The 23,966-nt window shown below is 37.4% G+C and overlaps 1 protein-coding gene across 4 annotated transcripts in view; it reads left to right on the top strand.

Annotated features, from left to right (window-relative positions):
- MIPEP (mitochondrial intermediate peptidase) overlaps window positions 1–23,966 on the top strand; it is a 159,322-nt gene that overhangs the window by 10,321 nt on the left and 125,035 nt on the right. For all 4 annotated transcript variants that reach the window (XM_054446835.2, XM_063650613.1, XM_063650615.1 and 1 more), the window contains 6 exons: window positions 4,055–4,118; window positions 8,729–8,911; window positions 9,474–9,630; window positions 15,036–15,084; window positions 16,855–16,915; window positions 20,295–20,347. In XM_054446835.2, the coding sequence (XP_054302810.1) occupies window positions 4,055–4,118; window positions 8,729–8,911; window positions 9,474–9,630; window positions 15,036–15,084; window positions 16,855–16,915; window positions 20,295–20,347 (567 nt within the window). The remainder of the gene's footprint in view (window positions 1–4,054; window positions 4,119–8,728; window positions 8,912–9,473; window positions 9,631–15,035; window positions 15,085–16,854; window positions 16,916–20,294; window positions 20,348–23,966) is intronic.

The raw sequence follows: 23,966 nt of genomic DNA, 5'->3' as shown, positions 1-23,966 counted from the left end.
GATCCTGATTTATTTTTCTTCATAGCCCTCATTCCTTCTAACATATCCTGTTTGTTTATTTGTCAATCATCTATCTCACCAGACTGCAAGCTCCTTGAGGGTAGGGCTTGGTCTGTTTTGTTCCCAGCTGCATCCTCAGAACCTACACATTCATGGCATGTGGTCAGTGCTCAACTAATGAGTGGACTCCTGTAGACAGTTAGTAATTACACTTAGCTTTATGCTCAAAGTTCCATAATTGATACTATCAGAAAATATAAGCAAATCAATTTTATCTACTGGGAGGATGTCAAGATCCTTGTAATGATTTGCTTTGGTTCATTAGGCTACATTTATAAATCTGCATCAAAAAGGCCTTACTTTTAAATCAACACATTAGAATATTTGATATAGGAACCTGGATATCTTATTTCTTTGCTCAAGTGCAATTGTGAATGGAGTAGGGTTTGTCCTTAGGCTGCTTATAATATGTATGTTATAACACAGATTAATTTTTTTTTCTCACTTGTTTGTTCCTGTTTATCTACATTTTGTTGGTGGGACACTTCCTCTGACAACTTGATTCTTTCTGATCCTGTTTCCTTCTCCTATTTTGTCTCCGTATGTGGCTTATTGACCCCAAATGAAGCCATTTTCTATAGGGACCAATTGATCATCCAGTTTGCTGTTAATCTAATACATGAGCAGCATGGTATGTGAGTAACTCAGTCTTTGAGGGGTTATTTTCACCTGCCTGGCAGGTATGCAGGTACCTAGTGGTGTTTCACTTTATCAGTCCTGATGCTCAGGACACTAGTAAAGCTAGCTGTGTCATCACAGTAGTTAAAGCTTTATCATTATATTGCTTTCATTAGCAAAGCGAGGAAAAGTTGAATGCCTATTAATTGTGCCAGATTTATACCAAACTGGTACTGACTTTAAATAACAACAATGTTAAAAATAGAAGATTATTCATAATCTCTATTTACTGAAGATTGACATGCCCTTGTTTGTGTATAAAGAATTGTAGTGGACTAGCAGACCATTTTAGATAGAAAGGACTTGTAGTGATAGGATACACACCACATTTCTAGATATTATTAAAAATGCCAATAGGAATTTTTAAATAATAAAATGATAAATATATTGGGGAAAATAAACTGGATAGAATATCAGCAGTCTAGAAAAGAAAAGCAACTTGGAGAGAAGAAGAATTTGAAGCAATAATTATTGCAGTATCATGGCACTTAGATATCATTGAGTGTTGGCTAGCACCCAGAAAGAACTATATTTTAGAACCATGCATATGGCAAAATATAAGACAGTGGCGAAAACAAAGAGTTATAGGTTTAATAAAGTCTTGTAAGTTAATGTACAGAGGAAATGATTTAAATTGAGTACTCGTCATGTTATTCTTAGATTCAATCCTTGAAATACTAGTTCTCTGAGATGTTCAGAACTTTTCTCAGAATGGTTCCTTCAGTCAGTAAGTTTGGAAATCTGATGTATCAATGTATTTCCCTGCTTGAAGAATTTTAGTAGTTTAGAGTCTCTGAGAAGCCAGGCCATAAAGAAACCTGTTTAACTTGGGGGTTTTTCCAAAGCCATTAAGAGCTTTCATGTATGCAAAGACTATAATAAGCACATTCTCCAGAAAATATAATGGAGGGAAAATTCTAGTTGCAAGAACAGCCAAAGCTGTAACACACTTTGGAATGAACTTGGGAAGGTAGAGTGCAGAACCGCAACACACACAATACCTAGGAAGCATGCAAGTGACCGAAGTGGAGAAGCATGCTGTATTCTTAAGGAAGAAGAAAGTTCAGTAATGTTTGTTACTATAAGTTGAATGCTGTCCAATTTATAAAGAATTTTTTTATTGTTACTTAAAATGATTTTGAAGTCATAGAGAATAAATATGCCAGAACAGGCAGGAAAACTCTCGTAAGGAAAAAATACTGAAAAGGGACTTATACCAGATAGTAGAACATATAAAAATGCTGTATTTAAAGAGCATTATACTTAAAAATGCCAGAATAGTGAATTAGATCAATGGAAGAATAGAGAAATTTTAGACACAGACGCAGATATATATACAGTAAGACTATTTGGTATGTGATAAAAGTGTCATTTCACATCAGTAGGGAGAGACTTGGTTTTCAGGAAATGATGTTAGACCAATGTATAACCATTTGGGGTAAAAAAGTAGATTGATTAAAGATTTAAATATTTTTAAAAGAAATTATAAAACTAGTGGTAATCTTGGGATGTGGAAGGTCTTTCTTGGCATGATACAAACTCATACCACAGAAAGATTCATTGATTTTTATTATATAAACATTGCAAACTTTGGTATGGCAAAACGCTTCCACATTCAAAGTCAGAACACACAAATGTTGACAAATGGTTCTTACGTGACAAAGTGTTAATATATTAACTATGTTAAGAGACCTTTCAAATTACCTTAAAAAAGAAGAAAGAGAACCCTCCTTATAGAAAAATGGGCAAAAGATTCTCTTTGTGAAACTCTCATTTCACAAAATAAGGAATAGCAACAGATGGCCCTTAAACTGATAGCAGTGTACCACAGCTGTAAGAGTGGCACCAAGTGTGAAGGGGGTGGAAGTGTGTCTCTAGAATGGAACTGCGGGGTTGGACTTTGGCTTCAGAGCTCGCTAAGCCCTAGTTTTCTCCTTTGTAAAAGGGAAATAAAAAGTACTTCATAAGAATCATATGAGATGTAAGGGAAATAATTTGTGTAAGGTGCTTTGCTCTGTACCTGGCACGAGACACACCACCATTAAGGAAAGATAGAATGAAGCAAAACTTTGTCCGCCAGTAGCTGACAAAGTTGAAACAGAATAAGAATAGTACTTCTGGATCCTCTCTAGTTGCGGGTAAATTGATAAGTCTTTACGGAGGAGCATTTGGTAATATATATCAATGTGCATACTTTTTGATTAATTTCTTGGAATTTATCGTAAGGAAACAAACGAGGATTAAAAAATGTAACAAGGATTTTTATTATACTGTGGTTCATGGGTGTGGGAGAATAAAAACATTTGCAGTCTATATGACAACACAAAACAAGCATCAAAAGCCAACTTTTTGAAGAACGTTTAAAGACATGGAGAACTGTTCAATGTTTGTGATATAATTTTACAAGAAAAAGCAAGATACAAAAGTATATACGGTTGGGCCTTAATTATTCTAAATATATAATATAACATTAAAAGTAGATTGAAAGGAAATACAAGAATTTTAATAGTCATTATCTTTGATAGGATTAGTGATTTTAAATGTTTCATATGTTTCTGCTATACAGTTTTGTTACATAATAGACCTATATTGTGTAATACGATAAACGTACACTATAAATTTCCATTCAAGGTATATTTGACGTAATAATCAGGAAGGTAAATATATCTATTTTGAAAACTCAAGGAAAGCCAAAAGAGTAGATCAAATATTTGATTATTTCCATTCAATGTTGTTGGTTTTTTTAAAAAAAAATACCATTGACGAAAAAAAAAAAAGTGCTACACTTGAAATTGGTTCCAAGCATGAAGCAGGAGTAAAAAGAAAGAAAACAATTCTCATTAGCCAAGAAACTCAGCTTCCAGCACAGCATCAAAGAATTTAATATTCTAAATAGCTGCTACTGGCTGGAAGAAAAACTGAAAATCTCATGCAGAGGGCCTTTGAAAAATTGTCCAAATATAAAACGTTTATGTTTTTAATTATTGTGATTTGGATTGAGTTGAAATAAATAATTATTATGGTGGCTTTCACAGGTTTGTACTCTCTGAATAAAGGAATAAGCTCTTACATGAAGACCCAATCATAATTGCCAGTTAGATAGATGTTTTGCCTGATGTTTGCCTTAATATCTGAGGATATTAAGCTCCTTGTTTAAAATAAAGTGTGTGTGTGTGTGTGTGTGTTTGTGTGTGTGTGTTTTGAAGAAACTTTTGGCAGTGAGGCTCAAAAAGACTGATTTATTTAACAAAAAACCACAGTGTTTTTGTTAGCAATTTTTATTACCTATTATAACCTGGGCTCATTTCATTTATAGGCGAGTGGCTGAACTGTTTATGTTTGATTTTGAAATTAGTGGAATCCATCTAGACAAAGAAAAGGTACATCGTTCTTCTGTTTTTTCGACTCTTCCAGTTTTACTAACATTTAGTTGATACCATTATTGTTACAGTCCTTGTATATATTGCTTGAATTTGCATATTGCAAAAACGTGCAGGTCTTTTATCTGTTATGAAATTCTTCTATAGATTGTATTTGAATGTAGCCCCCTCTCTGGAAGCTGACCTATCACACCATGATAATTCAGAATTAAGACAGACTTGAGCCAAGTGGAGTGTTTCAGATGATCATGGAATTAGGATGAGAGAGGCAATATCAGGAAAGACTGGCAAGTGAATGGGAAAGCTGATATCATTGAAGATTGGTAGTACAGGGAATATCACTAGGACCTTACATAAGTGTATTTATTTATATTATACGTGTGTTTGACAGGTGCAACAAGCATAGATTACACAGTGTTTACACTGGGATGGAGGGCCTTCTACCTAGTTCATCCCCTTCATTTTACAGATGTGGAAACAAGACAAAGTGATTTGTTTAAGTTGCCATCCTAACTAACAAATGGCCAGTGTTAGTTCTTAAAATTTCTAACACTGGCCATTGTTCTTTCTAGCGCATAACATCCTGAGAAACCAAGTGCCTCATTTCAGTTGTAAATTCAGAGTTGGAAGAACAGGAGGGACTTGACACCATTGGAAGTTCATCCTGCCCCATAGTCTCCCCCACTCACCTGCAGTCTGGACTATTATGGCTTTTTGTTTGTTTATTTGTTTTAAACAGTAATACATTTTTCCTAGTAAATATAGTAGAATTAAACCACTTACTATGAAGAGATTAAGTTATCAAAATATCTGGAAAAGTAGAAGGCAGGGCCTTGGAAATATGTATCACATACAATAGATGTTACCATTTTGATAGGTGCTGAGTTTGAGTAATGCTGTAACGCCTCACACATCTGATGTGTTTGTGTGGCGTTAAAGGCTCAGCATGTGATTCCTGGTCTGACCCTGAGCCAGGACGTGCCTTCCCAGCAGCCCATGAGGCTTATGTGCTCTACTGTAAACTCACATTGCCTAAAGTGACCACATTTGCCCCTTTCCAAATCAATTCTTCATTAATACTTCTCTGTAAAATGAAATTTGGGAGTTAGTTGTATTCTTTCCCTTCCTAATATTCTCATATCTTCTAACCAAGTCCTTGCATTGTTCCTACAGTCCTGCATCTGTCTGCATCCCAAAAGCAAATCACCTTGATTCTTGTCACCAAACACCCGGGCTGTTCTAAAGGCCTCTGTCTTCCTAACAGTGATTTAACATCAACTCAGTATTTGCTATTTTAAATCATATGTTTCTCATCAAATCCTCACAACAACTTTGAGCTTGGTGCTACTATTATTCCTTGCTTTTTTTAGACCAATGCTGTAGAGGTTGTGGGACGTTATTTTGTAAGCACAGACAGACTCCAGAGCCTGCATGACCAGCATGTCGCCATCCTGCTAGTCAGTCTTCCCCGTCTGTGAACATTGGATTAGTTTTCATAAAGTATTGATTTGTTACTCTCCTGCCCAGAATCCTCCTGTGGACTTCCCATTATCTAGTGAAGTTAACATGTAACAAAGAGCTCACACTCGTGGCTGTGCTCCGGCTGTCAGCCCCTCATACACAGTGCCCTCCCCCATGTGTTGTGTGCTGTCCTTCTCCTAGGCCTGCTCACCAGGTTTCCCTGGCTGAAGTCCCCATGAAGGCTTCATCCTCACGCCACATTGCGAAGCTTTTATCAGTCCCCCAGGTGGAATTTTGTATTCGTCTGAATGTATTTTACTTATTTCACTCATGTGGCATTCTTCTTTACCTTTTGTTGATGATGATGCTGTTATTGTTGTGTTGCTTATCTAAATTCTAGGCTTACAAAGGATCAAGAACATGGATCATGTTTTTTAATGCATATTAGTTTTGGACTCAATAAAAGTATTGAGTGAATGTATGACAAATCATAACAATGCTAGCTATCATCAAGTTTGATATCTTCAGAAGGAAGGTTGCTAGTAGAGAAACCATGTGAATAGTTTTAGTTTTTATGTATCCTCATGAAGGATGCTTTTGAAATTTTGCTGACAAATAATATATGTTCAGTTTCACCAGCATAGACATGGCCGCTTTTATCTAACATTTTATTACAGTGTAGCTCCTCTTTCCCAGGGAGCAGCTCGCAGGGAACCCCTCAATATTGAATATGCAACTAAAGTAAACCTGCTCAGTTTTTCCCTTGTAACTTCCATGTTTGTTCTCAAAGGTGCTCCACTAGGACAGGATATAAAGTAGACATGCTCCATTTTTCAAAAGAGAGACCATGATGTAAACCCACCAACAAAATCTATAAATCATCAAAGCCTGTGTTCTTTCCAGTTGGTTTCTTATTTAATTTTTTTTTTTGAGACAGAGTTTCACTCTTGTTTCCCATGCTGGAGTGCAATTGGGCAATCTTGGCTCACCGCAACCTCCGCCTCCCGGGTTCAAGAAATTCTTCTGCCTCAGCCTCCTGAGTAGCTGGGACTACAGGCATGTGCCACCACGCCCAGCTAATTTTGTATTTTTAGTAGAGACGGGGTTTCTCCTTGTTGGTCAGGCTGGTCTCGAACTCCCGACCTCAGATGATCCACCCGCCCCAGCCTCCCAAAGTGCTGGGATTATAGGCGTGAGCCACTGCACCCGGCCTTAATTTTTAAGGTCTCATACAAATATAACTTATAAGTTTAAATGTAATAGAAATGTTTATTTTTAACATTATTTAATACAGAAATTTCATAGAATTTTTGAAGAGTTCAGATTATTGTACATTTCATTGTTACCACAGAATGATGAAGTGATGTGCCTGGCAGATCATTGAAGTCGGCATGAACTCAGTTTTTATTTTTCCAGAGATTTTATCAGTTGATAAAATCTTCAAGGTAGTTAATTTTATCACATTTTTTTTCCAAAGTAAAAGTTTTGAAGAAAATTTTGGAACTGTAATGTCATTTCAAAATCTTGTTTATCTTTTTTGTTATTCCACTTGTTACCATTAGGTGGTGATAAATGGCCATATCAGAAACAAAATAAGCAAAGAGAAATCTGGACTGTAAAGAAATGGGAGTCTCCTAAAACTTTTTTCCATGAAATTTGAATTTTCTATATTGAAATTCTGGGAATATGGGATATAAACTCAATTTTTTCAGCGTCTTATCAAGCATGCGTCTACATCATCTATGTTTATCTTTAAAAAGTATATTAGTATTGTGGCTTAATCATTTTTTAGGAGCATAGAACAGTTTAGAACCTGTTAATTGCTATCTCCTCTCCCAGAAAGATTTGTGTACACATTCACCTGAAGCCCAGCATGAGCCCAGTGCGGAGCCTGTCTAGTTTTTTAGTAACCAGTAACTGAAAATTCATATGCAGAGCCTGTCTAGTTTTTTAGTAGCCAGTAACTGAAAATTCAGCCCTTCTCCTCCAGTCAGCCTGACTAATTATGTGGTTTCTACTTTATATTTCATCTTAAAGCATTTATGGCAACACCTTTGCTAATACACATTTTCTCAGGTGATTGTGTGTTACAAAGGTATGACTGCAAGATTAAACCTAAGCAGATGTGTCCGCACCATCCACATCCTCATCACTGACCATTTGAAGGCCTGGCAGGAGCAAGGACCATGTGCCACATGGCAGGGACACAGAGTAGAAGAAAGGACCATGCCCTGGGGCTCCAGTCTACTTCTTAGACTTCCCTGTATCATTCTGTAGCAGCTCAAGCACATGCAAAATCAGAACTTTTTTCCCCCCTGAGACAGGGTCTTGCTTTGTTGCCCAGGTTGCAGTGGTGTGATCATAGCTCACTGAAGCCTTACCTCCTGGGCTCAAGTGATCCTGCTGCCTCAGCCCCACAAAGGGCTGGGACTGCAAGCATGTGCTACCACACCCGGCCAAAATCAGAACTTTTAAAATGTGCTTCCCCCTTCTGGAGGCTCACTACACTTTTGCAAAGAACTGTATTTTTTTTTTTTTGAGACAGAGTCTCCCTCTGTCTCACAGGCTGGAGTACAGTGGTGCAATCTCGGCTCATTGCAACCTCCGCCTCCTGGGTTCAAGCGATTCTCGTGCCTCAGCCTCTCGAGTAGCTGAGATTACAGGCACACGCCACCACGCCCAGCTAATTTTTGTATTTTTAGTAGAGATGGGATTGCACCATGTTGGCCAGACTGGTCTCCAACCCCTGACCTCAAGTGATCTGCCCTCCTTGGCCTCCCAAAGTGCTAGGATTACAGACGTGAGTCACTGCACCTGGCATGTGTTTTTCAATGTTGTTAATTTCAACAATTAGTTATATAACCTAGACGCAAAATAGAACTAGAAGTTATGTAAACCTTAAAGCATAGAAACATCAGAAAACCATAAGTATGATCTTTTTGTTAGAATATTAAATATCTGTTAAAAGTAAAATTAATATATTATTTATAATATAGTAATAATGTATTCATTTTACTAAACTTTAATATTTTGTTAAATGATAATTCAACAATGTATATGTTGATTTGACATCTTTATATTTTGTTTATTAAATTGTGAAATATTAATTCAAAATGCCTTTAAATAACTTTTACTCCTCCTGCATACAGCGTAAAAGAGCACTGGACCTCAATGTTAAAATCTTGGATTTGAGTAGTACATTTCTTATGGGAACCAATTTTCCCAACAAGATTGAGAAGCATCTCTTACCAGAACACATTCGTCGTAACTTTACATCTGCTGGGGATCATATCATAATTGATGGTCTCCACGCAGAATCGCCAGATGACTTGGTATGTGTTTCATTCTCTTTGTTGTTTAGGTCCCATCTGTGCGTTGCTACTGTTTTAACCCAAAATTCAGTGATAATATAATAGTATCCTTAAAAACTTTTTAGCATTACTAAGCCCTAAAAATTTAACTTGTGGAATTATTAATGCCATAAACACTTCAAAGAATGAAAATGATTTAATTACTTATATTTCCTACAAGACTCCTTATTTTTAAATTATGATTAATAACAGCATTGACTGACATTCTAGACTACAGAGACTTTTAAATTCATGCAGCCTTACTTCTCCTGGTTAAGACGCTTTATAGCATAGAGATGCACTCACTGGGTAGAAGTTTGCCCCGCCGTACCTCAGAACAGTACCCTAGAGCTGCAGTCAAGTATGCTGTTGCATCCCATGCTATTTTATGACTCTGGAAGCTTTATCGCCTCGTGTAGACCATTGCTTTATTTTGAAAGCGGTGATCATCTGCAGATCAAGTGGCGAGCATGAGCCTGTGTTATTGTTGCATAGGACTGTGTCATGGTATTTATAGCCTTCACCATTTACTTTTTAAACACAGGTGCGAGAAGCTGCTTATAAAATTTTTCTTTATCCCAATGCTGGTCAATTGAAATGTTTAGAAGAATTGCTCAGCAGCAGAGATCTTCTGGCAAAGTTGGTGGGGTATTCCACGTTTTCTCACAGGGCTCTCCAAGGAACGATAGCTAAAAATCCAGGTAAGCCTGTTTATCCATCATTTAAGGGCAAAATAGGATTTTTATGAAACTGAGCTTTTGATTTTAAATAGCTGTAAATTAGTGTTCTATTTTTAATACATGCAGAGAACCATTTGTTGAGATTTTCTATGTATTTTTATAGGAACCATTTTTAAATAGAGCTAATAATTTGGCATAATTCTGTCTAACCAAAGAATTTTATTTTGTGTGAATGTTGAGAGTAAAATCATAACCTAAATTTTCATTTTGATGTTAGTCTAAATTGTTTTCATTTTAACCCAGTTTCTGTGCTGAATTTGACTAATTGGTTAGAATTAGGGTAAGAGAATGAAAGATCAGTATGTTTACTGAGGTCGAGGTTAAATGTAAGTTAGATCATATAAAAAACACAGTCAGATAAACCTCCTTTTCAGAGAGAAGAGTACTTCTTAGGAAGGTTTGTGCTAGGTGAGGTGTTATGGAAGTGTGTCGTTGGGTTTGTCATAAACTTGCCTTGTGCTATGTTGAGTTCCTTATGATTCATAATGTCTAAGAGAAAATGTTACACAATAATAATATAAATATACATAAGACGTTTTTTCAAAAGCATTTATTAAAACTTACAGTTGTAATTTAGGTGGTGAGTCAGGAGTAGGGTGGCCATGATGGTGGAGCTGTGTGAGACTCAAGGTCTTGGCAGTGAAGTTGCAAGACTTAGTGAGGGTGAGAGGGAGGAGGAGGCATTGTGGTGGGCCCCCTGGGTTTCTGGTTGTACATCTGGTTAGACATTCCACTCACGGACAGGGGACACTGGGGGCAGATCACAACCTGAATCCTCGCTTGTCTTTATTCCTTCTGTGCTTATCCCTTCTCACCCTAGCATGTTCCTGTCTTCTCCAAAGTTCTCTAAATGCACTCAATCTTTCTTCTTACTCTTTCATAAACAACTGTTTCCCTTGACCTGTCAAGGCTCTCGGTTAAGTTACAGGCGTGTCACGCTCATTGCGGCCTGGGTTCCCTTGCTCATGTCACTCTCCTATGGAGAGCAGCTTTTCTTCCTGGTCTGCCTGTTAAAATCTTACCCCGTTTTTTTAGTGCTCAGCTCAAAACCCACCTCTTTCATGAAGCTGGTTAAACTTTTTCACTTTCCTTGGACTCCCTTGTCCCCAAACCCTTAAAACACTTATAATTTGTTTCATATAATCGAAGCTCCTAAACAGATATAATATGTATGTTATGTATTAAATGTGTGTTTTTAGTGTATGTTTTTTCTTTTTTTTGTAAGTATCAGTTTGGTGAAAAGTATGTTTTTCTGTAGTCGCTGTTGTCAACAGTTTGATTATAATAGTACCATATTTTTATTTTATATTTATATAAAATAATAATATTTATATTTATAAAAAATAATAAATAAAATAATAATATATAATAATATATAAAATAATACCATATTTTTATTTTATATTTATATAAAATAATAATATTTATATTTATAAAAAATAATATATAATATATAATATATATTTAATATATAAAATAATATATAATAATATATAAAAGATATAAAATAATAATACCATATTTTTATTTTATATTTATATAAAATAATATTATATAAAATAATAATAGTACCATATTTTTCTTTTATATTTATATAAAATAATAAAAAATAATAATATTAGAATATCATTCAGTGCTTATCCTGTTGTTATCTCATTTCCTTCCTCTGCCGCTCTGTGAAGTAGGTATTTGTATTCATGTCACAGATGAGGAATCTAAAGTTAGGTTATATTGCTAAAATGTGGCAGAACTGAAACCTAAACACATATTCTACATTTATGGTTTTCCATAGGCTGCTTGAGACCTAATGCCCTGTGTTTTATATCATCTACATCCCATTTTTGTTTATTAATTCAGCAAATATTTACTGATTGCCCACTATATGTCAGATATTATTCTCGGTCATGGAAATAAGTCAGTGTATAAAGCAGAAGAAAATTCCTATCCTTATGCAGTTTACATTCTTGTAAGCAAGGGAAGACAGTTAAGAACGAAATAAGTAGATAAAGTATGTGGTATGTTATTAGTTAATACAAGCCGTGGAGAAAACTGAACAGGGAAGGGGATAAGGAATGTGGGCATGTAGGCTGGTGTTGGAGTTTTAGAGAGCATTGTCGGAGGGCACACTTAGAATGTGGAATGTGAGCATGCTCTTGACAGACACAAGCGTGAGGCTGTGGCTCTTGCGGGGAGAAAGGTTTCAAGCAGATTTACTATCAAGTGCTAAGGTCTTGAGGCAGAAAAATGCCTGCCACGTTTGAGGAGGGCAGAGTGGCTGAAGCGCAGTGTGTGTAAGGAGAGTGGCGAGAGGTGGGAACAGACTAACAAGGGACGGCATTAAGTAGAGACTTGATGCAAGTGCAACAGGTCACTGTGGGGGTTGGGGCAGAGGAGTGAGATGATCTGACTCCAGTGCTAATGGTGAGTGAGTGCTGCTGTTCCTGAGAGAAGACTGCAGCAGGGCCAGGGTAGAAGAGGGCCTCTTTAGATGCTGTTTTGCAGTAACCATGATGAGAAATGTTGGCATCTTGACCAGGTGGTAGCAGGGAAGGTGGTAAGATGTGATCAGATTCTGGGTACAGGGTATTTGGAAGAGGGAGCCAACATTTTCGACCTAAGCAACTAGAAAGAGAATGAGTTACTACTGTTAACTAAGATTGGGAGGACCGGGAACTTGGTTTGGTTCAAGTTAAGTTTGAGATACCAGATAAGGTTCAAGTGGTGAAGTTGGGTAGGCAGTTAGATAGAGTGTGGAGTTCTGAGCTTCATATGTAAGTCTGAACCTCTAAAATGAGATTCTGATACCGCTAAGAGAGTGAACTTAAAGAACAAGTCCAAGGACTGCGCTCTGGGGCCTTCAAGTTTAAGAGGCCAGGCATGTGAGGAACTGCTAGTTAACGCTGCCAGATGTAAGGGCCACTGAGGGAGGTGGAAAGTGATTACAGGGTGTGGTCCTGGAGGCCGTGCAGAAGGTCTGTCTGCAGGAGAAGGGAGAGATCAGCTGACTCATGCTGTGGCCAGGTCACATGTGAGGAGGGCTGGGCATGACCACTGGCTGTAGCAGCGTGGAGCTCACTGGACCTGCAGCACCCAGCTCTAGATTCTGTGACTGGCAGGTCACCCTTGTGCACTAAGTGCTTGGTGTGCTGATGTATTGGCAGGGGGCTGTTGTGCACATCATCACATAAGATGTGCTCTGGGTCCTTGAGGATTTAAAGCTTAGTTGAGGAGCCGGATATATGCATATAAAAAGATAAATAATAATACAGGTTGGCACATTTTCAGTGCCGACGGAGTAGTACAGACAAAACAATGCCATGGGATTTAGGAGCTCGGGGTGTTTGTCAGATGCGTCTGTGGCTGTTGAAGGCGCCCTGAGAGAAATGAAACCGTCATGCACAGTGATGGAGTGAGCCCTCAGCAGAGCAGAAGGAAGACAGGAGAGGCTGACTGAGGCTAAGGCGGGCATTCATGTGGCCAGTGAGGCCACAGGAGGAGGTGACTGCGGTGAGGCACTTAGTGGGAGGTTTCAAACTGAATCTTAGTATGACAATTCTCTGGGGACATTGATTGAGGCAGGCCAGGTGCGGTGTCTCATGCCTGTAATCTCAGCATTTTGGGAGGCTGAGGCAGGCAGATCGCCTGAGGTCAGGAGTTTGAGACCAGCCTGGCCAACATGGTGAAACCCCATCTCTACTAAGAATACAAAAATTAACTGGGTGCGGTGGTGGGTGCCTGTAATCCCAGCTACTCAGGAAGCTGAGACAGGAGAATCCATTGAACCCTGGGAGGCAGAGGTTGCAGTGAGCCGAGATGGCACTTCTGCACTCCAGCCTGGGTGACAGAGCAAGGCTCCGTCTCGAAAAAGCAAAAAAAAAAAGATTAATTGAGGCAGATTCTTCACATGTAAAGTGACTGGAAGAATAAGATGGGTGAATGTTAAAACATGGTTATTAAGAAATAAAACGTATACAAGCATACGTGGGGATTCATTTGAAAACAGTTTGGTATGGTACCTGGAATGTAATCCTAAAATGAGATTTCATTGTTGGCTAAATAATGTCTTTGTTCCCCAAAAATTCCTATTGTTGTTTCATATGGCACATGAACCAGTGTTTTCAGAATTTGTATACACAGGACTTGTTAAGTATTGACAGTGGCAAGAAACCTCATGGTTTGGGTTTAGGTTAACCACCATTATTTATTTCCTTAGTCTTTTATTTCACTCAAAAGGAGGTAACTTAAATTGAAGAGAGGGCAAGAAACTTAAAACTGTATAAAAGATTATCTGGAAAATATAAACATAGTGTTTGTGGTGAACTAAAATGCATATGAAAGCTCTGTACACATAAGTCAGTGATAAAAAGTGCTACATTCAGAAATACTTACAAAACATTTCCTCTTGTGAGAAACGGTGGTAATTCTATTACACTGCCTTTATGGGTTTGTAAATTATGACAACTATGGCAGAAGTATTTTAATAAAAATACTTTAAAAATTCTATCAAAAGTTAACATTTATTTTTCTCATTTTGCTATTTTTTCATATTTATCCTGAATAGATTATTCTACAGTTGTATGTAACAATAAAATTGTTATCAAGAAAAACATTGATTTTAAAAAATTTATTTCAGGGAATTATACTTCTACACTGCACCTATTTTTATGAAGAAAGCAGAGTCTAGATATCTCTTTAAAACTTTGAAAACATCAGACATGTTTAAGAACTTTTTTTTCTTACACATATGAATAGATAGAAACACCTTGAAATTTTGGACTTTTTTCTTTAGCCTCCTATTAACTCTTTTTTTTTTTTTTTTTGAAATGGAGTCTCACCTTCTTGCCCAGGCTGGAGTACAGTAGCACAGTCTGGGCTCACTACAGTCTCTACGTCCTGGGTTCAAGCTATTCTCCTGCCTTAGCCTCCCAAGTAGCTGGGACTACCGGCATGCACCACCACGCCCGGCTAATTTTTGTATTTTTGGTAGAGACGGGGTTTCACCATGTTGGCCACACTGGTCTTGAACTCCTGACCTCAGGTGATCCACCACCCCACCTCCCAGCCTCCCAAAGTACTAGGATTACAGGCATGAGCCACCTGATCCCATTAACTCTTTTAATTTTGGGATATAATCTGAGCTGTGGACTATTAGTATGCCAATTTAATTTTTTTCTGATTAAAAGATCATCATCACCTAGAAGTATTACTGTATGTTTGGTATATGTTGGTAGCTCTACTTCCTTTTGAAAATCATCACTTTAAGGGAATTGTGATATATAGATTATGATCATCACATAATAATTTTAACAGATATGTTCATTTTATTTCACATAATTGAAGATATTTTCTTTTGGATTTCATTTTAGAGACTGTCATGCAGTTCCTTGAAAAACTATCTGACAAACTTTCTGAAAGGTTAGTTTTTATTCTACTATTTAGTTTTTTGGTTATATGTTATTTAGTCTTTTTAAAGAAGACTAGATTTATTAAAAATTAGGAAGTGACCTAGAATATAAGTTTTGGCATATTGGACCAGACCTGTCTCACTATGAGACATACTTTGAAAGGCCATAGTTGTCTTCCTTATATGCCATTCTTGAAAACATAAGCTGTCCCCTTTCATTAAACAATTGTTTTTAGAAATTTACCTTTCATTTGCACTTTAAAAATCTTTACCTAAATGTTTTTGAAACTTTATTTTAACTTGTACCATGAATTTTATGACAAGTTCATAAAGTAGTGTTTCTCTTCTTTTGGCCTAAATACAGGAGGCTCATGGATGTGGTGTCTTTTTGATTTTGTGTAGTATTTTAAGAATGTTCTATCTCAACATTTGTAATTTCAAGCTGAAGTGTTTTACTGCCTTTGGTGTGTCCATTTGTTATATACAAGTTGAGTGTCCCTTATCTGAAATGCTTGGGACCACATATGTTTTGGATTTCATTTTTTGGGGTGAATTTGGAATATTTGCATATACATAATGAGATATTTTGGGGATGGGACCCAAGTCTAAACACGAAATTCATTTATGTTTCCTATACACCTTATACACATAGCCTGAAGATAATTTTATACGGTGTTTTTAATAATTTTGTGCCTGAAACAAAGTTTTGGCTGCAACCTATCACATGACATCACATGTGGAATTTTCCACTTGTACCATCATGTCAGTGCTGAGAAAGTTTCAGATTTTCAGATTAGGGAGGCTCAACCTGTATTCCTGCCTCTCTGCCCCTCCCCTGCTCAGTGCCTTCGATCATACACTTGCCCTTCACTGGCCCTCTTCTGGGACTTAGTTGAGAGGCAGCACACCTTTAGGTACTAAGGATTTTAGGAAGAAGCAGTCATGGTTTGTAAAAAAGGATGATGTTTTCTCTTTTTCTCTTGTGATGCTAAAATTTTGTTTGCCTGTTTTGGCTACACCAACACATCGGATCTTGGCTCACATTTCTGTTTTGGACTATAAACTCATGCCTTAGAACTCATTCTTCTCTAGTTTGGATTATGTTTATAAATTCTAAAATTTTCTTTTAATCCTGGTGAACCACTGTGTCTTTGATACAATAAAGAAAGAGGGTTAATTATGCACTTATTGAGGATTTATCCTGCTTTACTTAGTTAAGTGTTAGTAGTCTTTCTCTACATAGCTATAGATTTTTGAGCAAGCATAGCTTCATCATTTTACAGGTATATATAGGAATTAATTCCAATATACATGTCATATTCTACAAATATTAAATACCCATTTAATTATTGACCAGCTAGAGTTTTTCTATAGGGGAAAAATGACTAGAAATCTTAAATGTAGCCAATGATAAAATTCCTTTCTAGGAGTTAATTTGTTAAGTCTCTTTTAAAGGTATAGGAAAAAGTAGTGATTTAAAGTTTGCTGATGAATGCTTTGCATATTTGTAATGACATTGCTAATTTTTCCAAGCTTTAGTACTCTTGAGACGTTTATCCACCATGATGCTTTTTAAGGTAGAAATTGCATTAATATGCTGCTTTATATATTGTTATTTCTCATGACACTTAGGTAAAATTTGGATTAATAGTGATTTATGTGTGCACTACTAATTATATCTAATCTTATGAATATTGGAATGTAACATAAGCAAACTAGTCCTTTCATAATGTAATTGTTAAAATTTTGTCCTAACAAGTAATGATAAACCTGTTTTATAGAACTCTAAAAGATTTTGAGATGATACGAGGGATGAAAATGAAACTGAATCCTCAAAATTCCGTAAGTATGTTGGAATATTTTTATTATAATATAGACAGTCTGTCAACTGAAATCAATACCTTTTGATTCAGGAACTTTCTTGTGATAGGCTACAGGTCCATTTAGTCTTGTTTCTGATCCTCAGTTTTGGTGAATAAAGATGTTGAAATATTTGATTCTTATGTCCCAAACTGATGTTGCCTGTACATACAGCATTTTTGTTGAGGAGTCGACATATTTTATGTATATACACTAACACAATGTGTATATATTCATGCAAAGACTGCTTTCATTCTGTGGATTGTTGGCTTCTCAGTTTGAAGCAGACTTTAAGGAGACTCAGTGGAGGCTTCATCTGGCAGGTGGCAATTTTAACCATCAGTGTTAACGTTGCAGTTCATTTGCTTATTTGTTAGCTAATTTATGGTGCCCGATTGAGTAGGTCAGTATTTGACTAACAAAGTACACCACATTCTAAAAACACTTAAGTGTTGTTTTCAATCATATGATTATATGATCTTCCTTATGTGATCCAAGAGTATAGACAAGTATTGTTATGGCCAGAATGCTGCCCAGGTGATTGGGGGAGTGCCCTGAAAAGTGTCGAGATTCCGGATATTAGGACGCATTCCCATTTGGTTCTAGGGCACTACAGGATTGCCGGGGTTGTCTGCACCGTTCTTTTCCAAATGCTGTTATTCGTTCTTGACTTAGTTGCCGCTGCCAGAGCCATAGTCATAAGGAAGATTTAGGGAAATGGGACTTGCAGATTTACAAACTGTTTACTAGCTTCCCAGATACAGCCACTGGGAAACAGATTAATCCCATTAAACTCAGTGATGTGTAGAGTAGCATATCAGTCTGTTAATTTATGGAAGGAGCTGTGTCTAGCAGAGTAACTACTGTTAGTCATCTGCACACCTTGGCCTGGTAGGTAGGCTCATTTGGGAAACCAGATAATAGGTAAGAATTTAGTTTGGTGACTATAGAAACAGAAAAATAAAAAACAAAATGTGTTGCCAAAAGCTAATTCAGTAAAAGTGAATATGACTTTCAACTGTTATCTGTAGCTATTTGTATATAGCTTATGGATACAATTATTCTGCAGATATTTGTGAAATGTCCAATCTCCTCATGAAGTCCCTGCTTTGGTGGATGGTGCCACCATTCACCGTGCTGCTCTAGTCAGGACCTATACTTAATCCAGACCAGTGGTTCTCAAAGTGTGGTTCCTGGACCAGAAGCAGTAGCATCACATGGGAACCTGTTAGAAATGCAAATTCTTGAGCCCCACCTCAGACCCACTGAATCAAAAACTGGGGTGAGCTCCACAATCTGTGTTTCAACAAGCACCCCAGGCACTGCACACTCCCCTCCCCCGTAATCATTTGTTAGGTCCTGCAGATTCTCCCTCCCTGTGAACTCTTGTGTCTTCTCCTGTGCCCATTGCCATAGCCTGGGTTGGGATCATTATTCTCACCCAGATGGTAACTGGGATTGCCTAACTGGTTTCTAGCCTTTTGTTTTTGCTCCACTCGAAGCCGTCTTGGATTCAGACAGTTTAGCCATGTATTTAGCCCAGTGTTAGGCATACAATTGGTTGTCAACACTTATTTGAACTATGAATGAATAATGAATGAATGAATTGCCACCAGAGGGATTTGTCTAAAAAGCAGATCTGATCTTGTCACTCTATTGTTTAAAATTCTTCACTAGCTCCTGGTTATTCTCCAGTTTCCCTTCCTACTGCCCTGCTGCTCCCGCCAAGCCCTCATGATTTGGCCCTTGCCTCCTTCTCTAGCTTCATCTTCTGCTGCCCCTCCAAGCCGAGGCTGTGTTCTTTGCTCTCTCCTAATACCTGTGCGATGCTCGTGTGATCTCTATTCACTTAGTTTTGCTTTCTTTCCTTGCTTTGCTTTCTTTGATTCTTTAATTTGAATTAATATTTGCGTGCCGGCCACATAAATACGGCATGGTAGGCAGCTTCCAGTCATTTACAAACACCACCTACAGGAATGCCTTTCCCCCTTTCTCATCTGGATTAACTGCTTCTATCATAAAACTCAATTCAGGCTTTGCCTTCTTGAGAACATTTCCGAACCTTCCGCTGTGATTTAAATACTTTTCTTGTGGGCTGTGTTTTACATGGCACAATGTAGACATGACATACTATCCTCTGATTGTTGAGTCACTTGCCCTTCTACTGCCTAGGCTATCATCCTCTTGTTTTTGTCTCATTACAGCCTGCACCCTGTCTGCATCTAGCAGGTAGCAAATAATCATCTGTTAGAGAAAATGTGTGCCAGGACCTGAATACTGTGGGGCTAGGGTTCTGTGGACACAGTCCCTGCCCTTCAGGCACTCATGGGGAGAAAGAAAATAAGCCTACAAGTATCTTAGGTTGACATACATCCCATGATATAAGTATTACCATGGAATATGGGAAATAACACCTTGTTATTGGAGGAGATTATGCCTAAACTGAAATGTTAAAGGATAATGGTAATAAGGAGAGCAGCCAACATTTGTTGAGCCCTTACTCAACGCCAGATAGTCTACTTAATAGTTAAGTACATTCAGCAATCTTATTTGGGAGGTACTGTTGATTCTTTCAGCAAATATTTATTGAGTGACTACCCCGGGCCAGGTACTGTTCAGGGGACAGGAATGTAATAGGGAAGGATGCAAACAAAGTCCCTGTCATCATGTAGTTTATAGTCTGGTATGGATTGGAAACTTGAGCCCAGGCAGTCTGTCTTCACAGCCTGGTCTCTTAACCACTCTTTTGTCCACCTGGACACCTAGAAGGAAGGACAATTCATTCAAGTATTCAAACTTTCCCTTCTTTCAGTATTATGTGCCAGTCATCAAAAGCAACTAGTACTGTAGTACTTCTTTATGACATATTTTCTTTGCCAAGATTAGAGTTAATTCTGCCTTGGTTACATTTTAAATTGCTGCTTTCATTTTTGATATCTACCCAAAGCTTCTTGCTTAGATTTAGAAAGAACCTTAATCTTACCTTTAGTACACTCATCTTACCTGCAGTGTGTTTTATGGATTAATACATGGGTTACATTTTGGGAAAAATTTCATTATGGCTAATATAATTCATTAATGTTTACTTCTGTTAGATTCCACTTTAGAATGACATTTGTTTGTCTTTTCCCCAGATTCTGGGGTAGGTCTTAGTTATACTTCACTGTCCCTTGATTACAGGGAAGTCAAAATAAGGAGCCAGGTATTTTCTGCCAAGCTATCAATTTTTTAAGGGATTCTATAAAATTGTTGTGATTTACATGAACAGTAGCTGGTTTGCATTCTATAAGCTGGCCACGTTGCTGATAAAAACTACGAAAGAGTCAGTAGCTTTCCTTAACAGTGAATTATTCCATTGTAGGAAGTAATGCCTTGGGACCCCCCCTACTACAGTGGTGTGATTCGTGCAGAAAGGTAAGTTTTTCAAGAAATACCCATACAGGAAAAGGAAAAAGGAAACTAATGTTTATTCAACAGCTATTGTCATCCACTGAGTCGCCCACAGTACAAACCCTTCCCCTGACACCATTCTTTCTGCTGGCGTGGTCTGCTCCACTCATGTATTCTTCAGCTGCTTGCATCATTTCCTTGTTTGAAACTCTACAATCTGGTCCCTCTCCAGCCCTGCCCTTGCGTAACTTTCTGGTTCTCTTCCTAGGCTGTGAGCATTGCTGGAATCCTTGTTCTATCCCATTGCTGACCCAGAGTAGGGGCTCAGCATGTGTTTACTGAACCAGTAAAGGAATAAAGCGGTACATGGCATGGTGCTACGTTATTTTCCTTTTTTTTTGAGGCGGAGTCTCGCTCTCTTCCAGGCTGGAGTGCAGTGGCGTTCTTATGTTTTCTCATTTTTATTTTGACACATATATTGTCAACACATTATTGGTCCATCTGGAAGGATATAAATAAAATAAAGATTTAAGAAACTTAAGTTGACAGAAGTACTCCTCTGGCTTCTGTATCCTCCTGTGTTTATTATATTGGAGAAAAGTAGATATGTCCTTCTCTCCCTACAGACACACTATTTCTGTAATTTTTATATTATAAACCCAAGAAATAGAGCTCTTTTCACAGTGAACACACTTTAAAATGTTTATAGCTGAAGCAACTTTATATACCCAATAGGAATTTTTTTAAAAAAATCTCAGAATCCTACTCTTTAACAACTTATTAACATTTTTCTCTTGTAGTTAATTTTTGAGATATGCTGTTTAGGAGAGTTAAAGTTGATTTAGGTAATAGAAGAAAATGTAAGTTTTTTGGTTTTTTTTCCTCATTAAAGCATACCAGCATGTACTGTGATAATATGTATATTTATTTGGTATTAAGCTTTAAAATATTTTTATTACTATGCATTATTGAAGCATCAAGTAAAGCATAGTAGGTACTTCTCCAAAATAAGACGTATTTGCTTAATTATTTATTTCGGCATTTGTCATAAAAACAGAAAACAATAACTTTCTATGTTCTTTTCTATACCAGCAGGATGAAGTAGCCTAAGATCAATTAGTGTGTTGAAGCACTTACTCGCTTAATTTTCATTTATTTTCCTCTCTTTGGGCTCCATCTATCACTGTTGCCAAAACCATTTTTACTTACAAGGCATAATTGTGTCCTAACCTTTAGTTAAGAATATTTGGTCAGATTCTATTTTTTATTTTTATTTTTCATTAAACAACTCTTTTTAGAGACAGAGTCTCACTTTGTCACCCAGGCCAAAGTACAGTGGCGCAATCATGGCTCACTGTAGCCTTAACCTCCTAGGTTCCAGCAGCCCTCCTGCCTCAGCCTCCCAAGTAGCTGGCACTACAGATGCGTACCACAACACCCAGCTGATTTTTAAATTTTTTTGTAGAGATATAGGTTCTTGCTGTGTTGCCCAGGTTGGTTAGGTACCATTTTTTTCAAAATGTGTCTCAAATTCAGCATCAGTCTTCTTTTTAGTGAAAACACATAAACGGTTATTCAAAATCTATAATAATTTGGTTATGGTAAACAACGAGGGTTTAGAATATATTTGTTTTACAAAATTGTTTTCTGGTTGCAGAACTTGAAACCCTGCTCCCTATAGTTGCATTAAAAAATAAAATGTCTCTTTTAAAATTCTGTCAAAGAAAGATTTGGCTTGGTTGTTTCACCTGTTAAAGATGTAGCATAAATCAGTAATAAAATTTATTTGTACTTTCCATGTTTATGTAAAGCATTTGATTTTTGACATTGGAGAGTAATGTAAATTAAATATACTTAATATTAAATATTCTAATTTTTAGAATTCTAATTTTAATTCTAAATAGTTAGAATATTAAATATTCTAATTTAATAAATATTCTAATTTTTGCTACTCTCATTTTTATCAGGTATTCCTTTCATATCATGTCCCCGATACCTGATTATTTTCATTAATGCCTTGGCCTTAAATATAAGTGATAGTTTTTTCACTTAACTATACTCTGTAAATATAGCATGCCCAAATGGTGGTTCCGAGGTAGGAGATCAGCAGGACTTGTTTTCTGGTCACAACCTCCTGACCAAAACAGGATCTGGTCCAGACAGGATGAAGTAAAGAAACCAGCCCAGACCAGCAGATGGCAAGGAAAGGGATTTCTGGCTGCCCTGACTACTCGTTAGCATAAGACACTCCCACCAGCTCCTTGACAGTTTACAAGTGCCAAGGCCAATGACCCGGAAGTTAGCACCCCCTTCCCAGAAAGTTCTGAATAATCTACCCCCAATTTGCATTAACCCACCCCTTAATTTGCATTTAAATAACAGTGGGTATAAATATAGCTGCCAACAGCCCACAAGCCTGGCTCTGGGCGCACTGTAGGATCTGATCACAACCTACTTTTGTTTTACAGAAAGAAACATCTCTACTCACATTTATTTGTTCTGATTTTTCTTCCACCCCTGCTCTTCCTCCACAGTTTATCCCAGCCAAACCCCTTTCTGTCTCAAAGGCAGAACCTCTGTCAGGGGAGCAGTGGGTTCCCATTGCATCCCTGCTTTGTCTTACACATCTGTGACATCTTGCCAGGTGTCCATGAAGCCGCTGAGTCTGCACTAGCCTTGTGTAGCTCCTGGCCCTGCTGTGCTAACAGCCTGTGTGCTACACAGTAGACCTGCTAATATGTTCTGGACGTTAAATGTGTCTTGTCAACCATATTTTAAAGCTCTACAAGGACAAACATTCTGGACCCTCAGTAAATACATATTAATTCATAGCCCCTATTCAAGCTTGTATCTAGACCAGTAACCATGAAAAGCAATCAAGTGATGAGGTTTTTTTTTAGAAAGAGAATGCCATGTTTTTGCATGACATGTTTGCAGTGCTCACTGGTTGATGGAGTCTTCCACCTGCTTGCTAAGTCCTTGAAATCACCAGGTATGCTGGGAACGCAATGTAGTCTGCCAGATATCCATGTGGGGCTTTAGCTTATTTTAAAGTTTTAATACTAATTTATTTATTTGGCTATTAACTCAGTAAAAGAACCAGGAAAAGATGCAGAAATGCATCAGAAGGGGCTGTAAGAATCGGGTTTTAAAAATCTATTTTAAGTAGCTTAACAGGCTACTGAGTTTTGGTTTGAGGCCTCAGTAATCTTGATTGACAAGAGGAGGCTGCTGCACAGGTAATGGATGAGAAAAGAAAGGAAAAATATCATAGGTTAGGTTTGGGGTTAGAAGAGTGGAAGAAAGTGAAGATTTCTAAATGCTTGTTAAATTCATCACCTTTCAAGTAAAGACTTAAATGTGTGGCTTGACACAAAATGAAATATAGAAGGGGCTTTCCTTGATTTGAGCTTTTTTTTTCAAGTTAACCTCAGGGAGTCTTTTGCTTTTATGTTAAATACCTCAGATTTATTTCGAGTTTTTAATGTTCGTCTAAAGAAAAGTAAGAACCTGTTTAGAAGCAGGAGGAGAAATTAACGTGTTTTAAAAGTGCCAAAGGTTGATCCTGAAAAATACTGTAGTAGTGTAAGTGACTGTCAGCAAGTCTTAAAGAGCCGCTCATTTTTCTTTTTAAAAGCTTTAG

Source organism: Pongo pygmaeus, chromosome 14 (genome assembly GCF_028885625.2).
Source record: "Pongo pygmaeus isolate AG05252 chromosome 14, NHGRI_mPonPyg2-v2.0_pri, whole genome shotgun sequence".
NCBI classification, from domain to species: Eukaryota; Metazoa; Chordata; class Mammalia; order Primates; family Hominidae; genus Pongo; species Pongo pygmaeus.
This window is presented reverse-complemented; position numbering and strand designations above follow the sequence as displayed.